Source organism: Scheffersomyces coipomensis (assembly GCF_036884675.1).
Source record: "Scheffersomyces coipomensis strain NRRL Y-17651 chromosome Unknown DFJ63scaffold_4, whole genome shotgun sequence".
Classification (NCBI taxonomy): domain Eukaryota; kingdom Fungi; phylum Ascomycota; class Pichiomycetes; order Serinales; family Debaryomycetaceae; genus Scheffersomyces; species Scheffersomyces coipomensis.
The window spans coordinates 2030567-2052700 of NW_027042895.1; the positions used below are offsets into that span (position 1 = coordinate 2030567).

Sequence of the window (22134 nt, forward strand, 5' to 3'; positions counted from 1 at the left end):
ATATCAGATGGAAACAACTCAAATAGATAATGCAGAAGAAATCCAGAATGAGTGATACAATGGAACATGTCGCTGCCGATATGGAGCAGTTTAACGAGGGTCTGTCCGATACTTCTACCACTTTGAATCGGAGGAGAACCGTTGAAGATGAGCTTCAGGAATTGGAAGCAGAGTCACTTCAACAATCATTACCTGAGGGATTTAACGTTGACGAGAAACCCATAAGATCAGAGCCTATTCGATATCATCGTGTAGCGCTTGAAAAGGGTCATAAGTATTATTCTGTACTACTTAATATCGTTAATGGTGCTATATGGGGTGTATTAGCTCGTAAGGGAATTATGGTTTTAACTACTTATGATGGTTCTTATTTAAGTGGAGTTCTTTGGGCTAATTTTGGAGCTTGTATTGTCATGGGTATAGCTGTCAATAGTTCAAGGACTTGGGATATTCTATTAGAAGTTCATGGATCAGAGTATCCTAATAAAGCTTCCATTCCATTTTATACGGGGTTAACCACCGGATTCTGTGGTACATTTTCATCATTCTCAACTGCAATGTTGGAAGCATTTAATAAAGCTGCTAACACTGAAATTGGAGTTTATTATAATTATCCTAATGCAGCATATGGAATTATGGAATTTCTTGCTGTTATTTGTATTCAATTTGGATTATCTGGTGCTGGTTTTCATATTGGAAGACATCTTGTCGAAGTATTTGATGAATATGTTCCGACCTTGACCAGAGCTCAATATAAAATCCTTGAAAAGCTGTCGATTATAATTGGAATCATAGCTTTTATTGTTGATTGTGTTTTAATTGGTGTTAAAAAAGAATGGCGGTCATGGACTTTTGCTGTACTTTTTGCTCCATTTGGAGCTTTACTTCGATTTTATTTATCAAAATATTTAAATTCAAAAGTAAAGAATTTCCCATTGGGAACATTTACCGCAAATTTCGGCGGTACTTTGCTACTTACTATCTTTACCTTATTGGCTAGAGGTAAAGGCATAACGGTTAATCTTATAACTTGCCATGTTTTAATTGGCTTAGATGATGGATTTTGTGGTGCATTGACTACGGTGAGTACATTCGTAGTTGAATTATTTGGTTTGAGAACTTTACATTCCTATAGATATGGAATGTTCTCAATCTTGGGGAGTTTTGCTGTTATTGTATTGATCTTAGGATCATATAATTGGACAATTGGTTTAACTTCACCTATCTGTTCTTAGATGAGTTGTACTTTTACAGCAGTTTTTATAGAGAATCTTATTCTTTAAGGCTCATAAAACAACTCACAATTGACTGTATTTGTAGTCAATCACTGAGGGGTTTTAAGCTTATGGTATTTTTTTATGTACTTGTAACGCATAACATTCAGATAGAGTTATGCGGTTAATATATATATGATTTATTCCAAATTATCGATCTCCTGTATTATCCGTAAAAGAGAGCAAATTAAACCCTAGCATTGATTAAAAATGAGCAATATATATAACCAAGATCTGGTTAATCATTCCTCATACGCCTTTTAAAATGAGTCAATTTGATTTACTTATTAATAATATAATTAGATTGCAAATATATGAGCAAATATCTTCTATTTGGGGTTTTTAACTCTCACTGTTTTATGAGTGAGCAAATTGCCATGTCCCAAAGCGGTAATTGCAAGTTGCTCGTGCGAAAAAAACGAAAAAAAATTATCAGATCTCAGTTCAAGCTATATATATATAAATATAAGGTTGAGTTTAGATCTAGCTTGATGATAATTTGAAGAGTGTTGATTGGATTTATTAGAGTAGGTTGAATTTTTTTTCTTGGTCTCTAAAGGTCGTAAACCATGTTTAAAAGAGGTGTTGAATATGAAGGCATGGACTGTCTTAAGGACATGACTTCAGCTGAATACACTGCTGCTGGAACAGTACTGCAGACAGAAGTAGCATGGATGGCTCAAGGTAAGTATGGTTATTATACGGTCTATTTCGGAGCTGCTGTGATCGGTTGTGCTTTAGTCAAGCATTTATGGTACTTGTACAGAGACTTCAGTTATAAAAGGAATAGAGTCAATGTAATAAGTCCGTTTATTGATGTATTTGTGGCTTATTCAAGATACTTAGGTTATAAACAGATACCAGCTAGAATAAGTTATTTCACATCATTACCTCCATCTTTGGGATCAACTTTGTTCATGTTTTTATCTTCGGTATATTTATTTTGTTATTCTTTAGTTCCTCATTTTTGGTATAGAGGTTGTTTTGGGTTTGGATCTCCACCATTGGCAGTTAGATCTGGTATCATGGCAGGTGCTTTAACTCCTTTTATTTATATATTAGCTGGTAAAGCTAATATGATTACATTTTTAACTGGTATCAGTTATGAAAAATTAAATCAATATCATCAATTCGTTGGAGTTGCTTGTTTTGTATTATCAGTTATTCATACTATTCCATTCATTTATCAACCATTAGTTGAAGGTGGTACTAGTAATTTAAGATATCAATTTACTACCGATTTCCAATTCTATAGTGGTATTCCACCTCTCATTATCTTGGGATGGTTGGTCATAGCATCAAAAGCTTGGTTTAGAAAAATTTGTTATGAATTTTTCTTACATGCCCATTGGTTATTTGGTATTGCATATTTTGGTACTTTGATTTGGCACATTAATAAAACTTTAAATTATGATGATTATATGTGGGGAGCTTTAGGTTTCTGGGCGAGTCAACTTATTTATAGAGCTCTTGTCAAGACTGCATTTAAGCCAAATACTTTATTCTTAAGACCAAGAATTGCTAAACTTTTAAAATTATCCGATAATGCTTATCAAATCTCAATCGCTAATACAAAAGGTTATAAATGGAAACCAGGTCAACATTGTTTCTTAAGGTTTGTGGGATCCAGAATCTTAGATAATCATCCATTTTCAATAGCTTCTATGATTGATAATGATCTGAAAGAAATGAAGTTCTTAATTGTTCCTAAAAAGGGTTTAACTAAAAAGATTTATGATGAATTAGATGAGTTTGTGGTCAAGGAAAAGAAAGTCTATATTGATGGTCCATATGGTGGAACTACAAGAGATCCAACAGCTTTCGACAGAATCATCTTATTAGCATCTGGAAGTGGTGTTACTGCTACTCTTCCTTTCTTGTTATTCATGGCTAATGAGATCAAAGAGAGTCAAACATCAAATAAAAGAGTTGTCACTCAATTGATTGACTTTGTTTGGATTGTGAGACATAAAGATAATATTAATTGGATTAAAGATGAATTAACCAAGTGTAAAAATATTGCTGGTGATAAAATCAGAATAACAATTTATATATCAAGGGATGGGGACGAAAACTTAAGTGGTAAGGATGTAAAAGATGGTATTGAATTATCTAACATCGATGATGTTGAACAATACATTGAAAATTCCGAATCTGATTCTGATATTCCAGATCTTGATATTAATATTCTTCCTTTCAAACCTTCCATTACAAGATTAGTAGAAGATCTTAAAGGAAGTTTACTGAGAAGAAATTTCATTGTCTCCTCAGGAAGTGAATCCATGAAAGCTCAAGTAAGTGCTGCTGTTTCAAACTTACAAGCATTAATTTTTAATAATGATTATAATCATTCGTACATAGAAGAGATCTACTTACATACTGAATCATTCGGTTGGTAGGTCAAAAAATAAACATATATTCATAATAATTTAGGAAATAGTGTGAACTCGTAGGCTAAAACAAACATCTCTTCCTCCTAATCATGTTTAAGGATGTAATCAATATCGTCATCAATCGAATCAAAGAATTCCTTTCTCGAAGTAAACTTTGGTGTCCAACCAAATTTTACCCCATTATCACCTCTACTTCTTGAATTTGTACCCCAATAAAAAGGAGCAAATTCTTCATCAGTCAAATCGATGATTTTACTTGGTTCTAACTCCTCAACTTCTGGAGACGAAATAAGCTTTCTTTCGTACAATTTTTGGCCAATGGCTTCAGAAATTTGTCTCCAAGTATGCTCAATATCAGTTGGCTTGGCATTACCTGGAACATCCTTAGTTGTTAGTGAACCAAAGTAATACCCCTCTTTGTTAATAGGAACATGTTTATTAGTAAGAATGGACACTAATAGCAATTGGTATAGCTCACCTAAATCCTTAATATGGATACGACTCCAAATATAATTACCATCGTAAACTGAAAATGCCTTCTTGTATTTAAGAATTGAACGTATTAAGAATGGGATCTGAATGGAGATTATATTATCATAACCTTTACTAATTCCATAAATGGTTGAAGGACAAATAATAACAGTTTGGATCTTGGGATTTTTATCATGAATATCAAGGACAATTTCATCAACTGGACGATGTGGTTGTTTAGAATCAAGAGCATTGATTTCATCAATATTTTCAGAATCAGAATAAATCTTGATAGCAGGAGGTTTCTTTGCAGCTAGCCCATCTCCAAGAATTGACGTACCTGAAGTGTGTATCAAAATTTTAGGAGTAATGGAAGCAACTAAAGCATCAGAAATTGCTTGAGCGCTTGGAACGTTATCAACATCTGCTGTATTAATAATGATGTCACTTCTAGCTGCTTGATCCTTAATTAAATCGATATCATCTAAAGTTCCAATCACTGTTTTAACTTTATTTTTGGTCTTAGATTTTAAATTAGCAGCTTTCTTGTCTGACCTAACTAGCGCAGTAATCTCAAAATTTGCAGTATCTTTATTATTCAATAATTGATATAATACTTCACCACCAATGTAACCGGTAGCACCTGTAATGAAAACTTTCTTGGTCATCTTGTGTATATGTATTGGCCAATTAATTGAGTCACTTGCAGTGTAAACATGTCAACTGATTAGCCTTAAATATCCTTTCAAATCTGTATAGCGCAATTATATTTCTTACTAATACAAAGTTGCGGACCTACAAAAATGTGCGCGTGAGGGGAGGTGGGGGACGAGTGGAGGAAATTTAAGAATTGCTGCTCATTACGAATGGCTGCACAACTAAGATCCTTCAACCATTGTTCTCTCAGGAATGTTAGATAAATCATCATTTGATACTTTACGTAATATGACTGACTACAACATATTAATAGATTTGAAGAATCTTAAAATACGCTGGATTAGCTTAAAATCGGTTCCTTGATATGAAAAAAAAATAATGGAAACAGGGCTTCATCTTGAACCATAATAAGATACCCAATCTCGTAAGATTACTTGAAGGGGAAATACAATAATGTCAGAGCTATTACGTAACTCTGGTCGAATATTTTCTCGACTCTAATTGTATTGTTTTGTTAGTTATGACATAATTAATTGGACTCAATACTTGACTTCATACCAAAAAACTAACTTGGTTGTGTAACCTAGATCCTTTTCATATTAGGTTAAACTTGGTTTATCAAATTGGAAAGATTTGTAGCAGCTCTATGACATCAAAACTTTACCAACGGATAATCCTCTTTATTCATGACATTTCACGGACAAATTGAAACAAGACGAAATTCCTAGAATCACGTCATAAGTGTGAATTCAACTAAAAGTTATTTATTAAAACCATAGTAATTCCATCGCTGGCATTATAATTTAATACCACCACAAACTAAGAAATTTCAGTTAAAGGGTAAATCTCGAATTCGGATTAACGTTGGAAAAATTTCTGGAATAATTCCCATTACCCCACACACAAAACGGAATTTCTTAGAATATATGTTTTCTTGATTTGCATTCCCATTAGAAAATAATTTTCTTGGCTATAGCTATTTATACCGAGCTAAGTTTAGAAACAAAACAAACAAAATTTATTGGAATAATTATAGTTAGTTTACTATGAATCACGAGTTGAAACCTAGCTCGTGACAAAATGTAGTAAAAATTCATAACACTTTAACAGGTTATAATTTCAATTATTGCTTAAAGAAAAACCTTAAAAATCTAGCTGTAAAAGGGAGCCAAGCAAATAATTGCAAAAACGGACAAATTGTAAATTAATAAATATATTTTTGGATTAAACTGATTAATTAATTATTAAAGTATGTGGGGGATGCCTTAATAATATTAACGTATACGGGCTTTGTACGGTTCTGTCTGTCTAGGTACTGGCACTATATTCGAACCTTGTCATTATTATGATCTTCGAAAGGTTAACAAAAATACTTGGTATGGAGTGACTTACGTGTTCTTCCGTTCGTAACTGAACTATAGGAAGAATCAAGACGTTTTAACAAGATTTCCAAGCCATAATGTGGGGAGATTATCCTTTATACACGAGTAGAATAATTCTTAGTTTTAACTTTTAATAATAAATAATCCTGAATCGAATAACAACCCCGCGAAAAACCTTATTTTGTGAGGCTGTACTGCGTTGCCGTACTAATTTGGTATGGTACGGCTTTGATGATCGTTATTTTTTTTGCTTCCCTGATTCTTTTTTTTTTCACTGTAATTCGCAGCTCATCTGAATTTGGCTGGCCCTTAAATTGATCGTCATAACTTTACATAGTAGATACCAGACTACATAGATAATCCAGAAACTGAATCGACATGAGATGAAATTCCTTATATTAATATGCGTAAAATTTAAAAAATCGTGATAAAAAAAATTCTAATCAAGAAAACATCACCTGTAGAGCTATTGTTTGAACTTTATTATTTACCCTTTCCCCAGGTCTTAGCTCCAAACCAATATTTTTTTTCTTGGATGCTAATTGTCACTTTACAGAGACTACGAAGACTTGAAGTTTGTTTCGTAGACGAAATCTATAAATTGACTCGGTTTCGCTGTATATTATCCAGACCTTATATTCTTTTGTTCATTAATTAAAACTATAAAGTTCAATTTATATAAAAGTTAAAAATGGGTTTAGAAGATAATAAACTCGTTCAAAGATTCGTTAATGTTGGTGAAAAGAAGGCTGGATCTACCTCTATGGGGATCTTTGTTGGTATGTTTGCTGCTTTTGGTGGTATCCTTTTCGGGTATGATACTGGTACCATCTCCGGTATAATGGCTATGAAATACGTCAAAGAAAGATTTCCTGCTAATAAACAAGAGTTTACTTCATCAGAAAGTTCTTTGATTGTCTCAATCTTATCTGCTGGTACTTTCTTTGGTTCCCTTACCGCCCCAATTTTATCAGATAGACTTGGTCGTCGTTGGTCATTGATCATTTCATCTTTAGTTATTTTCAATATTGGTATTATTTTACAAACTATTGCTACTGCCATCCCATTATTATGCGTGGGAAGAGTCATTGCTGGTTTTGGTGTTGGTTTAATTTCTGCTGTTATTCCATTATATCAAGCCGAAACTGTTCCAAAATGGATTAGAGGTGCTGTTATCTCATGTTATCAATGGGCCATTACTCTTGGTTTATTATTAGCTGCTGTTGTTAACCAAGCCTGTCATGCTAGAACTGATTCTGGATCTTATAGAATTCCAATTGCTATTCAATTCTTATGGGCACTTATCTTAGGTGGAGGTTTACTTTTATTACCAGAAACTCCAAGATTCTGGGTTTCAAAATCTCAAGAAGATAAAGCTAAAAAGTCTCTTTCTACTTTAAGAAAATTGCCACTTGATCACCCTGATTTAATTGAAGAATATGAAGAAATCAAAGCTAATTTTGATTATGAAAGTAGAGTTGCTGATTCATCCTGGAAATCTGTTTTCGCCAATAAGAACAGTCAAAGAAAGAGATTAGCCATGGGTGTTTTCATTCAAGCTTTACAACAATTAACTGGTGTTAACTTTATTTTCTACTATGGAACTAATTTCTTCCAAAGAGCTGGTATTGAAAACAGTTTTGTTATTCAATTAGCTACTAATATTGTTAACTTCGGTTCCACTATTCCAGGTATTATTTTAGTTGAAATTGTTGGTAGAAGAAAGTTATTGTTAGGAGGTTCCATTGTGATGTCAGTTTCTCAATTAATCGTTGCTATCGTTGGTGTTGCTGCAGGTGAACATTCTCAAGCTGCTAATAAATGTTTGATTGCCTTTGTTTGTACTTTTATTTCTGCCTTTGCCGCCACCTGGGGTCCTGGTGCTTGGATTGTTATTGCTGAATCATTCGCTTTACCTGTCAGACAACCTTCTATTGCTCTTTCCACCGCTTCTAACTGGTTATGGAATTTCGCTATCGCTTATGCCACACCTTACATGGTTGATTCAGGTCCAGGTAATGCTGACTTAGGAAGTAAAGTTTTCTTCATTTGGGCTGGTTGTAACATTCTTGGTTTCTTATTCATTTACACCATGGTCTACGAAACTAAAGGGTTATCCTTGGAAGATGTCGATGAAATGTATGAAAAATGTAAACACGCTTGGAACTCTCCATCCTTTATCCCAACTCAACATGCATTCCAAAGTGCTCTTGACTCAAACTCTGTTAATGACGAAAGTAAAGCTGAAGTCGAAGAAGCTTCAGTCTAATAAAGTTTTGTCATTCAGCTATCTAATTTCTTTATGATATTACGAAACTTATTTATAATAATGATTAGATTTTATACATCTGCTCTCAAAACCACTTAATGTCATATAATAAAATACATTTAAATTTTTTAAAAATGATTGTTGTAGCATTAAAATTAGAAATTCATCAATACCGTTAGAATGACTTCGCAGTCAAAAATAAATTTTTGAAAGGCCCAGCAAAAATTTGTATGTCATCCACAAAAATAATAAGGTTTTAAAATCACGTTAAAGAAGACTTGAAGTTCGGTGTCGGACAGCTCACGACGGATTATCATCATACCTTAATGCACCTTACCATTTCGTCATATTAAATATGACCTCGTCTAAAAAAGGGTTTACTCTAATCGAATTATATTTTAAACTTTAGATTGAAGTACAGAAGAAGAATGTGCCAAATAAAGAACAAGAAAGAGCTATAGAAGTAGAAGCTTCACTAGTAGACACTACAGAATAAGTAGATGAAAGTAATATAATTATTTATAATCTAGACAATTGCTAGTTAGTAATATATCTCTTTTCAGCTTCAGACCAATTAATCACATTCCAAATAGCCTTGAAATAGTCAACTTTAACATTTTGATATTGTAAATAATAGGCATGTTCCCAAGCATCAATTGCCACTAAAGGAACCAATGGTTCAAGAATAGTATCTTGGTTGTAAGTAGTAACAACATCTAAAGTATTTCCGTTTTGTTTATTGTAAACAATAAACGCCCAACCTGAACCTTGAATACTAGCTAATTTTGCATTGGTAATTTCAATTAACTTTTCAATACTTCCATACTGTTCAATAATCTGTTTACCTAATGGAGAATCCTTCGCTGGAACTTTACCACCATGTTGACTAACAGGGGATAAACTTTTCCAAAATAAAACATGATTGGTATGACCACCACCATGGAATTTGATGTTTTGTTGAATTTGAATAGCAGCTTTAACATCACCAGCTTCATTAGCCTTTACTAAATCATCTAAAGCAGCATTGAATCCATTAACATAAGTTTGATGATGCTTTTTGTGATGAATTTCATTGATAGCACCAGAAATATGTGGTTCTAATTCATTATAACCCCAATCAAGTTGAGGTAAACTAATTTTTACAATATTTGGCATTTGATTTGAAGATTTATTACTATTATCAAAGTAGTAATACGCTAACAACAAGGTCAAACATATGAAACTTGGGAAAATCATCATTTAAATACCATTTGTAATATCCCTTACTACTATATGAGCACTTTTCTATACCGTAATAGTTATACACACTTTTTTTTTGTATGAGCCACCACAGCGTTATAAAATCAAAATTTACCTTCACCAAGTTAGCTTCCATTTATTCATCCACACAGTCTACTAGAAGTTGATTACACTATTTAACTTTACGATTGCAAATTGAAAGTAAACTTTTCAAAAAAAGTGGTAAACCTCAGTTGTTTATATTTTAATCGACGTGTGGTGCCACATAATTGCAACCAAGTAAAAATATCATTAAGGTGGTAAAAAAGAATAACCCTCATATACGCATACAAAACGTATTCCCTTTCAGAGTTTGAAAAATATCATCAGCAACCATAGTTGATATGTTGTAGAACTATATTATGAAAAGATATACATAATTGAAAACTTTAATTTAATATCTTGTACCACTATTTTCGGACAAATATTTTGAAAAATTTAAGAATTAGATATCGCTTACTTTTGCTTTTTTATATCCAATGGAAATTTTATCAATTTGATCTATAACCATTAATAGCATAGATGTTTTTGACAGATATTGACCAAATGCTATTTGTGGATGTCAGTTAGGTACACTCGGCTTATCTTCTCCGTACCTACATTTTGTTTGAATAAAGTGGTCTTATTTTGATTGACTGCCATGGCTAAACAGTAATGCTAAGTTTTATTTTAAGCAAATCTCGTGTTGGTTCTGTAACTTCCAATCAAAACTATACAGAACTGACTTGAATGTTTCCCAGTTTTCCCTCTAAACGGTTGGAAATAAGTAGTTACCAAGAAATTAAGAAAAATGGAAAAGCTCTTACTACTGCGATAGTGCCGAAGCGGACCAGTTGATTTCGATATGTCCGTTGATCCTGAGAAAAAAAAATTAAGGTTGCAAACTTTTCTTGAGCACTTTTTCTCATAGGCATAAAATATAGGGCATTAAAATATATATCGAGCTAAGACAAAGTTAAATAATTAATTTGTACACAATGAGCTGCTAAATCGCTTTTTACGGCAAATTTTCTCAAAACTGCATGAATAGACCCTAAAATGATAATAATTAGTTTCTTGACACAACAGATTTTCTATTTTAATTGACCGTCTTGTTTGAAGAAAGAGAGAAACTGTTACAAGGAATTATAAGCTAAATCCAAACCAAAAGGCCATTTAATTTATCATTGGCTATAATTAAACCTTTAATTAACGTCTAATCTAAATATTAGAGCTTTCAATATGCAGTAGTTCTTTAAAATTTAGCGAGTTTGGAGGTTACTGTTTACTGTTTGAGAACTTCGTATATAATACCAAGAAATTTATTTAAAGTATACAACAGTTAAGAAATTTTTTTTATCAATTTCATCACCGAGCTGGACCTTACCATTGGGGGTAATATGCTGTGATTGGACATTTAAGCTATTAACCGGCGGCTCGTATTAGATCTATGATCTGATAAAAATGTTGAAGAAAACTTATTTAAAAGCAAATATTTCACCATGTAATTAGATAATTATATAGTCATTTTTTTTGATTGAAATCTTCAATCAAGAACAATTACAATGAAAGTTCAACTACTCGTGCTTCTTGCCATTCTTGGTGTATCTTTAGCTGACGAGACTATAACTGATGCTCCAGATCCAACCACTGAAGAAGATAATCCATGGGCTACTTATCCATCAGTAGCTAAAACTGCTTCTATTAACGGTTTTGCTGATAGAATTTACGATGATATGCCAGAATGTGCTAAACCATGTATGTTCGCTGATACTGGTAAGACTCCATGTCCGTATTGGGATACTGGATGTTTATGTATAATGCCAATGTTTGCTGGTGAAATTGGTGAATGTGTGGCCGATGCTTGTAAAGGTGGCGATGTCCTCACCATGAGAAGTTTAGCTACTTCTATTTGTTCTAGTGCTGGTGTTTGGGATCCTTATTGGATGCCACCTCAAGCAGTTTCCGATGCTTTAGATTCAGCTGCATCTGCCACTGATGCAGAAGAAACTCCAGAACCAACTCCAGAAACTACTGAACCAGAACCAGAACCTGAACCAAACACTGAAGAAACCACTGCTGAACCAACTCAACCAGCAACTACTGATGCTCCAACAACCACATCAACATCAACTACCTCTGTTATTAGAACTGCTTCTATTAATGGTTTCGCTGATAGAATTTATGATGAATTACCTGAATGTGCCAAACCATGTATGTTTGCTGATACCGGTATAACTCCATGTCCATATTGGGATACTGGATGTTTATGTGTCATGCCAATGTTTGCTGGTGAAATCGGTGAATGTGTAGCTGATGCTTGTAGAGGAAATGATGTCCTTGAAATGAGAAGCTTAGCCACCTCAGCTTGTTCAGTTGCTGGTGTTGGTGATCCATTCTGGAGACCACCTGCTTCGGTCTCTGAACTTTTGGAATCTGCTGCTTCCGCCACTGATGTTGAAGAAACTGCTGATCCAACCACCGAAGAAACTACCGAAGAACCAACTCAACCACCAACTACTGATGCTCCAACAACCACATCAACATCAACTACTTCTATCATCAGAACTGCTTCTATTAATGGTTTCGCTGATAGAATTTATGATGAACTACCTGAATGTGCCAAACCATGTATGTTTGCTGATACCGGTATAACTCCATGTCCATATTGGGATACTGGATGTTTATGTGTCATGCCAATGTTTGCTGGTGAAATCGGTGAATGTGTAGCTGATGCTTGTAGAGGAAATGATGTCCTTGAAATGAGAAGCTTAGCCACCTCAGCTTGTTCAGTTGCTGGTGTCGGTGATCCATTCTGGAGACCACCTGCATCTGTTTCCGAACTTTTGGAATCTGCTGCATCTGCTACTGATGTTGAAGAAACTGCTGATCCAACTTCTGAAGCTCCATCTTCAAGTGTTCCAGAAGCTACTAGTGAAACTCAACCACCAACCACTGAAGCTCCAGAAGAATCCGATAATCCATGGGCTACTTATCCACCTGTTGATAAGACCGCTTCCATTAATGGTTTTGCTGATAAGATTTATGATGATATGCCAGAATGTGCTAAACCATGTATGTTTGCTGATACTGGTAAGACTCCATGCCCATATTGGGATACTGGATGTTTATGTATTATGCCAATGTTTGCTGGTGATATCGGTGAATGTGTCGCTGAAGCTTGTAAAGGTGCTGACGTTCTTACCATGAGAAGTTTAGCTACTTCTATTTGTTCTAGTGCTGGTGTTTGGGATCCATTCTGGATGCCACCTGATTATGTTTCTGATGCTTTAGATCATGCCGCTGCTGCTACTGATGTTGAAGAAACTTCATCCAACTCAGAACCAACTTCAAGTGCTGACCCAAGCGAAGAAGACTCATCTTCAGATCCAGCTCCAACCGAAAGTGTTGATCCAAGTGATGAATCTAGTTCAGTGATTGCATCTACTGAATCATCTATTGAATCATCTGTTGACCCAGCTGACCCAGCTGAATCCAGCGAAGATCCAACTCTTGTTGATCCAGAAACTTCAATTATTCTTACTACCACCACCAATGTTGTTACTGAAACTTCCACTACTTGTGAAGAAAGTTTCACTTACACCAATCAAACATCAACTAAACAAAGTTCAAATGTAACTACCAAGAAACCAATTGAAACTGATATTGAGACTGAAACCATTGATGTGATTATTACTAAGACCAAGACCTTATGTACCAAATGTAAGACAGTGACTAAGACTGAAAATGGAGTTCCAACTACTGTTCTTGAAGATGAAGAAGAAATCACCAAGGAAACTGAATCACCAAAGAGTAAACAACAAACAGAAGGTGGTGAAGTTAAACCAACCAAATCTGGAGAAGTTGAAGCTCCTGCTAAATCCAAATCGGGAGAAGCTGCTGGAGTTCCAGAAAAAGAAACCAAACCAGAGGCTGAAGTTGCACCAACTGCAGCTGTGAGTAGTAGTAGCGCTGGTGTTGCTGCTCCACAAGAAACTGGTATCATAGATCAAATCAATTCAGGATCAAGCTTGATGCCGCTGATTGTTAATTTTGTAATTATTGCTATGTCATTAGTTTACTTCCTTTAGAGAGGTCCAATCATATAAATTAAATTAAATTAAACTAAACTAAAAAAAACATATATACAAAACCTAGATTTTTCGGTTCCAAGCTTATGATACTAGTGTATTAGCTTGGGTATTCTTTTTACATAGTTCTTCCTATTGATTATAATAAATTTTTTTTTAATATTCTGTGTTTACTCTTTGTTATAAATTGTGTTAATATAAAACTCATCTCTTTATATATCATCATACTTTTTGTATTAATATATATATTTATCGATCTAATTATAGCAATTGAGTTGTACAATTGAAGACAAAGAAAGGTCTAGAACCAAAAAAAAAAAGACGAGAGATCACCAAACATCCAGACCGCAAGATGATTTGGTTTTGTGGCCATTTAATCTATAAATAATTTTTTTTTCTGATTTTTTCTTAAAATAGACATTATTTCCTAATTGGTATAAATTAAAATAATTTTATGACCCAGTAGTGATTGACGATCAAACTTTAGTTGATAGGGGAGAGGAAGAGGGTTACATGGTTTTAAGAATCTAGATAATAAGAAAAAACTCTGAATTAAGAATTAGGGGGTTAAAATTGATGTTTGTAAGTGTAAAAAAGGATTTAAACAAAGGAATCAAGTATTTATAAAATTATTTAACGAAAGATGCATAATAATGAGAGGAAGAGATGAATGAAGGCAAAGGAAGGAAGAAATGATTTGAATCGAGAACGCAACTAATTAACAATGACATACATAATTGTTTACAATAAATACCAACATAACTGAAACAATATATGTTATAAAATGTTGTAGGGAGGATAAACAAATAAAGAGATTTAAAAATAGAAGTATCAACAATTATAATAATCAGATTACATCAGTGTGTAAGATAACCCGCCGCAGCGTCTATCTAGCTATCTCTATCTACCTAAATGTTAGCTTAATGTACAGCAATTTTACTCAGCATTTCTAAATTTCAATTGAAATGAAAGGGTCATTCTTCCGCCATCTTCCCTTCTTTTTTATTCTATTCTGTTAACACATCTCCCTAAATTCTCCCCTTTATCAATCTACATCATCATCTTCATCATCTCGTAAGTTGTCAACGTTATTTATATAAGTATCTGTTCGTTCCTGTAAGTAATTTAACAGTAAATTTTTGTCTGTTTCTTTCTTGTATACAGGAACAAGGCCGTTTCTAAAAATAATTTTGTCAGACATTTTACCCACACGTCTTAAAATAAAATAAAAAGACAAAAAAAAATTTACAAAGTGCGACTGAACCAAAGTGAGATAAAAAAAAAAAAAAATTACTTCACAATTACAATCATTCAATTTTTATACTTTGTTCGTCAAAAATACCTTTATAGAGATTTATACATGACAACAGTCAGAAGAGTGGAAAGATAGTTGACTACTTCAATCATTACTACACCCCCCAGTTACCCTCAGCCTCCCTGCCAACCCGCTTGTTGCCTTGTTTTGAACCATGAGTCATTCCCTGTCTCCCAATATTAGTGGATCAATTATAGGTTGGGTCAAGAATTTAAAGAAAGGTAATCTATTATCAAACGATAGCGTCAACGAAGTGACTAGTGATAACGATCTAAATAGTCAATCAGAATCAAAATCACCTTCAAAATCAATGCCTATAACTATCTTATTACCTCAATTATCGCAACTGCAATCATCAGTTCATACGAATAATAATAATAATACTAATAATAATAATCATATAAATCAATCATCAACTTCACCTCCTCATCAAGATTTTTTAAGACCTCTCTTACATCATAAATCAAGATCAACCAATAATGTTAATAGAGTACGTTCAAATTCTTTAAATCATCTGGAAAAATCTTCAAGTTTAAGACAACATCGAGATTCATTTTTGCAACAAAATCCTCTTGTTGATCAAAATAGTAAATATTTTGGTGTACCTTTAGAAATCGCCAATACTATTGCTTCTACAAGTGTTTTAAATGATTCTGAATATGGTCAAATTCCTAGAATTGTGGCTAAATGTGGGGTTTATCTTAAAAAAAATGGTTTAGGTGTTGAAGGTATATTTAGAGTTGGAGGTTCATCAAAAAGAGTTAAAGAATTACAATTAATTTTTAATACTCCACCTGATTTTGGTAAAAATTTAAGTTGGGATGGTTATAATGTTCATGATGCTGCTTCAATCTTTAGAAGATATTTAAATGCTTTACCAGAACCAATAATACCTCTTGATATGTATGAATCATTTCGAGATCCTTTAAGAAAACGTCATAGAATAAGTAATTATTTTAAACATCTTTCTCAAAAACCAACTTCATATACATCTATAACATCAAAGAATATTGTTGAATCTTCTTCAAATGAAAATGATTCTCAACCTTTAACAGAAGCAAATATTGGAAGATTAAATAATTCAAGTAATCCTCAAATTTTAAATCCTCCAAAGATTATAACTACTGATACCCAAGGATCTCTGGATAATTCTCCATCTGGTCTTTCACAACCAAAGTTTGAACAACCTGAACTTCAATCTCAACCTCAACCCCCAATAACTCAAAGTGAAGGAAATATTGAATCAAGTACAGAACATTTAGCTATAGATAAAAAATTAAAACATACTAAACAAAAAAGAAAATATGAAAAAGTTAAAAATGATGTACTTTCAGCCATTGAAGAATATAAACAATTAATAGATGAATTACCTCCTGCTTCAAAACAATTATTATTATATATTCTTGATCTTTTATCAATGGTTAGATTAGAAGTTGAAGTAAATTTAATGTCATCAAGAAATTTAGCAGCTATTTTTCAACCATCAATTTTATCTCATCCAAGTCATGATATGAATCCTGAAGAATATGCTTTATCTCAAACTGTGGTTGAATTTTTAATTCAATATTTTCATTATTTTTTAGCTGATTCATCATTTAGTTTAGAAACTGGAGTTCAAGATTATATTAATAATAATCATAATGAAAATATTACAACTGAAACAAAAAAAGAAAATGGAACTAGTCCTGAAAATGAACAAGATTTATTAGAAGTACCAAATTCACAATCACAACAAAAAGTGAAGAAAAGACATCATAGTAAATCATTATCTTCAACTCCATTTGAAGTTGATTTAGTTGGGTATCAAAATAAACTGTCAAAAGAACCTATTGTAATTTCTAAAAAAGAGTTTGAAATATCTGATGATGATAATGAAATTGATACCACTGGTGGTGAAGATAATGATCAACATTGAATAAAATAAATCAAATCAAATCATATCATATCAAATCACATACATATATATATACCCCATTACTCTCACTTCCTCACTCTCCTTCATTATTTCCTGTCAATTTAATTCCCATTCGCTCATTCAAAGTGCATATAGTATTATTTATAATTTAAAAGAGTTAGCAAACTCTTTTCTCTTCTCTTCTGTCCTTGTATTTATAATTAAGTTATATAATATATACAATTTCCATATATTATGGAATATCACTATACAAAAAAAATATCTGTAATATTTGTCGTGCGAAAGTTCAAATAATCAAAAGTTCAATTTTTCAACACACCCAAATAAAGAAGACAAAGGGCTACGATTGTACTACCGTTTAAGATAATCAAATCTAAACTTAATCAAAATATAAATAACAAACAATGTCAGATTCCGAAAGAGAGGCATTGAGTGGGGGTGAAGTAGAAGAGGCAGAAGAAGAAGATTTATTTGGGGAACAAGAAGAAGAGGAAGAAGAACAAGAAGTTAATGATGAAGATAATGAACCAGCAAAAGGTAGTGATGACGATGAAGATGAGGATGATGAAGACGAAGTGGATGTCAGAGATAAGAATTACATCGATATATCTTTACCTCGTCATGCTGAGGCAGCACCTACTGAAGAAGATACTTATTCCCTTAAAGTTCCAATTTTTTTAAATGTTGAAGCTCGTCCTTTTGATCCTGCCCTTTTTAAAAGTAAAGTTGAAGAAAGTGCTCTTGAAAGATCTAAAGAAAGTTTAACTGAAAAGGAACTTAGAAATCAAGCTCTTAATGAAAAATTACGTAATGAAAACACCATTAGATGGAGATATTCTAATAGTGGTAATGATGAAATTATAAAACAATCAAATGCTCATTTTGTGCAATGGGATGATGGATCTGTATCATTAAAGATTGGGAATGAATTATTTGATGTAAGACAAATCCCCGCTATAGATAGTTATTTAGTGAAGACTCATGATTCACTTGAAATTTTACAATTTGATTCCACCCTTAATAAAACTATTAATCTTTTACCAGCATCAACATTTACATCCACTCATAGAAAGTTAACTGCTGCAGTTAAAGATAGACAAAAGAAAGAAAAGATTCTTAGTACTATAACTCATGATGATCCAATGTTGAAACAAAGATTGGCTGATGAAAATGAAAGAAAAACATTGAAAATGAGAAGACAACTTGAATCAAAACGTAGAATGCAAGAAGAAAGACTTGAAAGAGGCAATAGTCCTGCTGTTCGTTCTCAATATAGTCGTGAAAATGCTTATGAAACCTTTGAAGATCAATATGCTGAAGATGAAGATGAATATGATGATGAAGATGATTTCATAGCTAGAGATGAAGAAGAGGAAGAAGGGGAAGAAGAAGAAGAAGATGCCGAAGAAGAAGAAGAAAGATTCGAAAGAGGAGCTGAACGTTTGAAACAATTGAAAGAAGCTGGAGCTTCGAGATATAAAGAAGCCTCTGAAGAAGCTAATGATAGTCTGGATGGAAATAGAAAGAGAAGACGAATAATCGATTCAGAAGATGAAGAGTAAATTAATTTAGTTATTATCTCCCTTGTATATTATAAATAATAAATCAAATCACTAAATGAACCGATAAAACCTGTATTGTAATGTTTACGAATCAAATATTCTCTAATTAAATAAATAAATTAACTAATTTAGTGAACCGTTTCACCTCAAATATTTTTTTTGATACCGCGGGTCTGATTCGTAAATAAATTTAAAATATCATAATTTAGATATGATAAATTGGATATTTGTTTCTTTATTGTGTATTGATCAATTACATGTCTCTAGTGAAACCATTACGTTTATTGTTACTAGGGGCACCAGGGGCTGGTAAGGGAACATTAACTTCTCGTCTTTTAAAGCAATTTCCATCCATTTCATCTATTTCTTCAGGAGATATCTTGAGATCACAGATATCCGGTGGTAGCGAATTAGGCAATGAAATTCAATCATATATAAAGCAAGGTAAACTTTTGCCGGATGATTTAATGGTTAAATTGATCACAGGTGAACTCAATGATAGGAATTGGCTTCATAAAGATGCCACCTGGTTATTAGATGGATTTCCAAGAACTGTGGGGCAAGCTTCAACTTTAGAACAAGTCTTACGAGCTAAAACTTCAAGTTTAAATTTAGTGGTTGAATTAGATGTGGATCAAAAAGTTATCATTGATAGAATTGAAGCTCGTTGGATTCATGCTCCAAGTGGAAGGGTGTACAACTTAGATTATAATCCTCCTAAAGTTCCCTTTAAAGATGATATAACTGGTGAACCACTTTCTAAAAGAGATGATGATAATGCTGAAGTGGTGACAAAGAGACTTGAGCTCTATAACCAACTGCTTGCCCCATTAAAGGAGTACTATCAGAAGTCTAATGTTCTTCACACTGTTAGTGGGAATACTTCTGATATCATCTACCCCAAGTTAGCTGATTTAGTATTAAGTAAATTTGGTAATTAATGTGTAAGTAGTAGTAGTAGTCATAGCTCATAATGTATATTTATTAGACAGACAGACACTGATTTTTTTGTATGGTGCGATCTCTCTATAACTAACTGAAAAAAAATAATTGAAGGGTAAAATATGTTTAGTAATTGAAGCAGCAGCGGTTGAAGAAAGATCACCATTGGCTGACAGGAATAACAAAAGATGAAGTTCTTTATAGATGACTTGCCAGTCCTATTTCCTTATCCTAAAATATATCCTGAGCAATATGCTTATATGTGTGATATTAAAAAGACATTGGATGTGGGTGGGAATGCCGTACTAGAAATGCCTTCAGGAACAGGTAAGACTGTTTCATTATTATCACTTACTATAGCTTATCAAATGCATTATCCTGAACATAGGAAGATTGTGTATTGTTCCCGTACTATGTCGGAAATTGAAAAAGCATTGATCGAATTGCAGAATTTAATGGATTTTAGATCTGAAGAATTAGGTTATGTTGAAGATTTTAGAGGGATAGGTTTGACAAGTAGAAAGAATTTATGTTTACATCCAACCATTTCAAAGGAAAGGAAAGGGATTGTGGTGGATGAAAAATGTAGAAGAGTTACCAATGGTCAATTGAAAGAGAAAATTCAAAAGGGTACCGTTGATGAACTGGATGAGTTAAATTCCCTTTGTACATATCATGAAAAATTAAATGAATTAGATCAACATGATCTTATACCGACAGGAGTTTATTCATTCGAATCATTATTGAAGTATTGTAAAGAACAAGGAACATGTCCCTATTTCACAGTCAGAAGAATGATTCCATTTTGTAATATTATCATTTATTCATATCATTATTTATTGGATCCAAAGATTGCAGAAAGAGTTTCTAAGGAATTATCAAAGGAAAGTATCATTATATTCGATGAGGCGCATAATATCGATAACGTCTGTATTGAATCATTATCACTAGATTTGACAGATGATACGTTAAAGAGAGCTACAAGAGGTGCTAATAAATTAGCAGACGCGGTAGATGAAATGAAAGCTCAAGATAGTGAAAAATTACAGAATGAATATGAAAAGTTGGTTGAGGGTCTAAGACAAGCAGAAATTGACAGAGAAGAAGAATTATTTATGAGTAATCCCATATTACCTCAAGATTTATTGGATGAAGCTATTCCAGGAAATATACGGAAGGCAGAACATTTCATTTCATTTTTGAAAAGATTCATTGAATATTTAAAAACAAGAATGAAAGTATTGCATGTTATTAGTGAAACTCCAGTAAGTTTCCTTCAACATTTGAAAGAGTTAACATTTATAGATCGAAAACCATTACGATTCTGTTCTGAAAGATTATCCTTATTAGTAAGAACATTGGAATTATCGGAAATTGAAGATTTTACAGCGTTAAAAGATATAGCCACATTTGCTACTTTGGTGTCAACATATGAAACTGGATTCCAATTGATTCTTGAACCATTTGAAGCAGAAGGTTCCACTGTTCCTAATCCTATATTACATTTTACATGTTTGGATGCTTCTATAGCAATCAAACCTGTGTTTGAGAGATTCTCATCAGTTATTATCACATCAGGTACGATTTCACCATTAGAAATGTATCCTAAAATGTTAAATTTCGAAACTGTTGTCCTGGAGTCGTACGCTATGACATTAGCAAGAAGATCATTTCTTCCAATGATTGTAACCAAAGGTTCTGATCAAGTTTCTATATCTTCAAAGTTTGAAATTAGAAATGATCCTTCAGTGGTTAGAAATTATGGATCTTTATTAATTGAATTTGCCAAAATTACTCCTGATGGAATGGTAGTTTTCTTTCCATCATATTTATATATGGAATCTATTATTTCAATGTGGCAAAATATGGGTGTATTAGATGAAGTTTGGAAATATAAACTTATCTTAGTTGAAACTCCTGATGCTCAAGAAACGTCATTGGCTTTGGAAACTTATAGAAAAGCATGCTCAAGTGGCAGAGGAGCTGTTTTACTTTCTGTTGCTCGTGGGAAAGTATCAGAAGGTATTGATTTTGATCATCATTATGGTAGAACCGTACTAATGATTGGTATTCCATTCCAATATACTGAATCTAGAATCTTAAAGGCAAGATTGGAATTCATGAGGGATCATTTTCAAATTCGGGAAAATGATTTCTTATCTTTCGATGCTATGAGACATGCAGCTCAATGTTTGGGTAGAGTCTTAAGAGGGAAAGATGATTACGGGGTAATGGTATTAGCCGATAGAAGATTCTTAGGTAAGAAAAAGCAATTACCTAAATGGATTTTCCAGGCTTTAAATGATTCAGATACAAATTTATCAACTGATATGGCATTAGCAACTGCTAAGAAATTTTTACGTAGTTTAGCACAACCTACTAATCCAAAAGATCTGGAAGGGGTATCAGTTTGGAATATGGAACAACTTCTTGAGTATCAAGAAAAACATAAACCTAAGACTGTTCAATTTGATCCTGAAGCATCAGCTCAACCAGATGAAATGTTTATGGATATTGATGATGATGATTTTGATAATTTATAGAGGGTTCACATTTCTTTTTTTGTAGCCAGTATTTACATATATATAGCGCGTCACTATAATAAA

The 22134-nt window shown here is 33.0% G+C and overlaps 10 protein-coding genes across 10 annotated transcripts; 8 read left to right on the forward strand and 2 right to left on the reverse strand. All coding sequences in view use genetic code 12, as the record gives it.

Moving 5' to 3' along the window:
- Positions 1-59: 59 nt before the first annotated feature.
- DFJ63DRAFT_313980 (fluoride transporter) lies at positions 60-1235 on the forward strand (the record flags this gene model as incomplete). The annotated part of the gene is made up of 1 exon (XM_064906272.1): positions 60-1235. The coding sequence occupies one exon, from the start codon at positions 60-62 to the stop codon at positions 1233-1235; it is 1176 nt and encodes a 391-aa protein (XP_064762201.1).
- A 549-nt stretch (positions 1236-1784) lies between these two features.
- DFJ63DRAFT_319633 (putative ferric-chelate reductase) lies at positions 1785-3712 on the forward strand. The gene has a single exon (XM_064907080.1). The coding sequence runs from the start codon at positions 1844-1846 to the stop codon at positions 3671-3673; it is 1830 nt and encodes a 609-aa protein (XP_064762202.1). The 5' UTR covers positions 1785-1843; the 3' UTR covers positions 3674-3712.
- A 38-nt stretch (positions 3713-3750) lies between these two features.
- Positions 3751-4806, reverse strand: DFJ63DRAFT_313982 (uncharacterized protein; the record flags this gene model as incomplete). Its single annotated transcript, XM_064906273.1, has 1 exon — positions 3751-4806. One exon carries the CDS (start codon positions 4804-4806, stop codon positions 3751-3753), a length of 1056 nt encoding a protein of 351 aa, XP_064762203.1.
- Positions 4807-6810: 2004 nt separating this feature from the next.
- On the forward strand, positions 6811-8582 carry HGT12 (Hgt12p). The gene has a single exon (XM_064907081.1). The coding sequence runs from the start codon at positions 6869-6871 to the stop codon at positions 8444-8446; it is 1578 nt and encodes a 525-aa protein (XP_064762204.1). The 5' UTR covers positions 6811-6868; the 3' UTR covers positions 8447-8582.
- Positions 8583-8983: 401 nt separating this feature from the next.
- On the reverse strand, positions 8984-9601 carry SOD3 (Sod3p; the record flags this gene model as incomplete). The annotated part of the gene is made up of 1 exon (XM_064908332.1): positions 8984-9601. One exon carries the CDS (start codon positions 9599-9601, stop codon positions 8984-8986), a length of 618 nt encoding a protein of 205 aa, XP_064762205.1.
- A 1667-nt stretch (positions 9602-11268) lies between these two features.
- On the forward strand, positions 11269-13794 carry CSA1 (Csa1p; the record flags this gene model as incomplete). Its single annotated transcript, XM_064908333.1, has 1 exon — positions 11269-13794. One exon carries the CDS (start codon positions 11269-11271, stop codon positions 13792-13794), a length of 2526 nt encoding a protein of 841 aa, XP_064762206.1.
- A 1469-nt stretch (positions 13795-15263) lies between these two features.
- On the forward strand, positions 15264-17024 carry SAC7 (Sac7p; the record flags this gene model as incomplete). Its single annotated transcript, XM_064906274.1, has 1 exon — positions 15264-17024. One exon carries the CDS (start codon positions 15264-15266, stop codon positions 17022-17024), a length of 1761 nt encoding a protein of 586 aa, XP_064762207.1.
- A 192-nt stretch (positions 17025-17216) lies between these two features.
- Positions 17217-18640, forward strand: DFJ63DRAFT_319639 (uncharacterized protein). The gene has a single exon (XM_064907082.1). It carries the CDS (start codon positions 17429-17431, stop codon positions 18584-18586), a length of 1158 nt encoding a protein of 385 aa, XP_064762208.1. The 5' UTR covers positions 17217-17428; the 3' UTR covers positions 18587-18640.
- A 74-nt stretch (positions 18641-18714) lies between these two features.
- On the forward strand, positions 18715-19621 carry DFJ63DRAFT_175947 (adenylate kinase). The gene has a single exon (XM_064903756.1). It carries the CDS (start codon positions 18844-18846, stop codon positions 19525-19527), a length of 684 nt encoding a protein of 227 aa, XP_064762209.1. The 5' UTR covers positions 18715-18843; the 3' UTR covers positions 19528-19621.
- A 95-nt stretch (positions 19622-19716) lies between these two features.
- Positions 19717-22071, forward strand: RAD3 (TFIIH/NER complex ATP-dependent 5'-3' DNA helicase subunit; the record flags this gene model as incomplete). The annotated part of the gene is made up of 1 exon (XM_064908334.1): positions 19717-22071. The coding sequence occupies one exon, from the start codon at positions 19717-19719 to the stop codon at positions 22069-22071; it is 2355 nt and encodes a 784-aa protein (XP_064762210.1).
- Between the last annotated feature and the right edge of the window lie 63 nt (positions 22072-22134).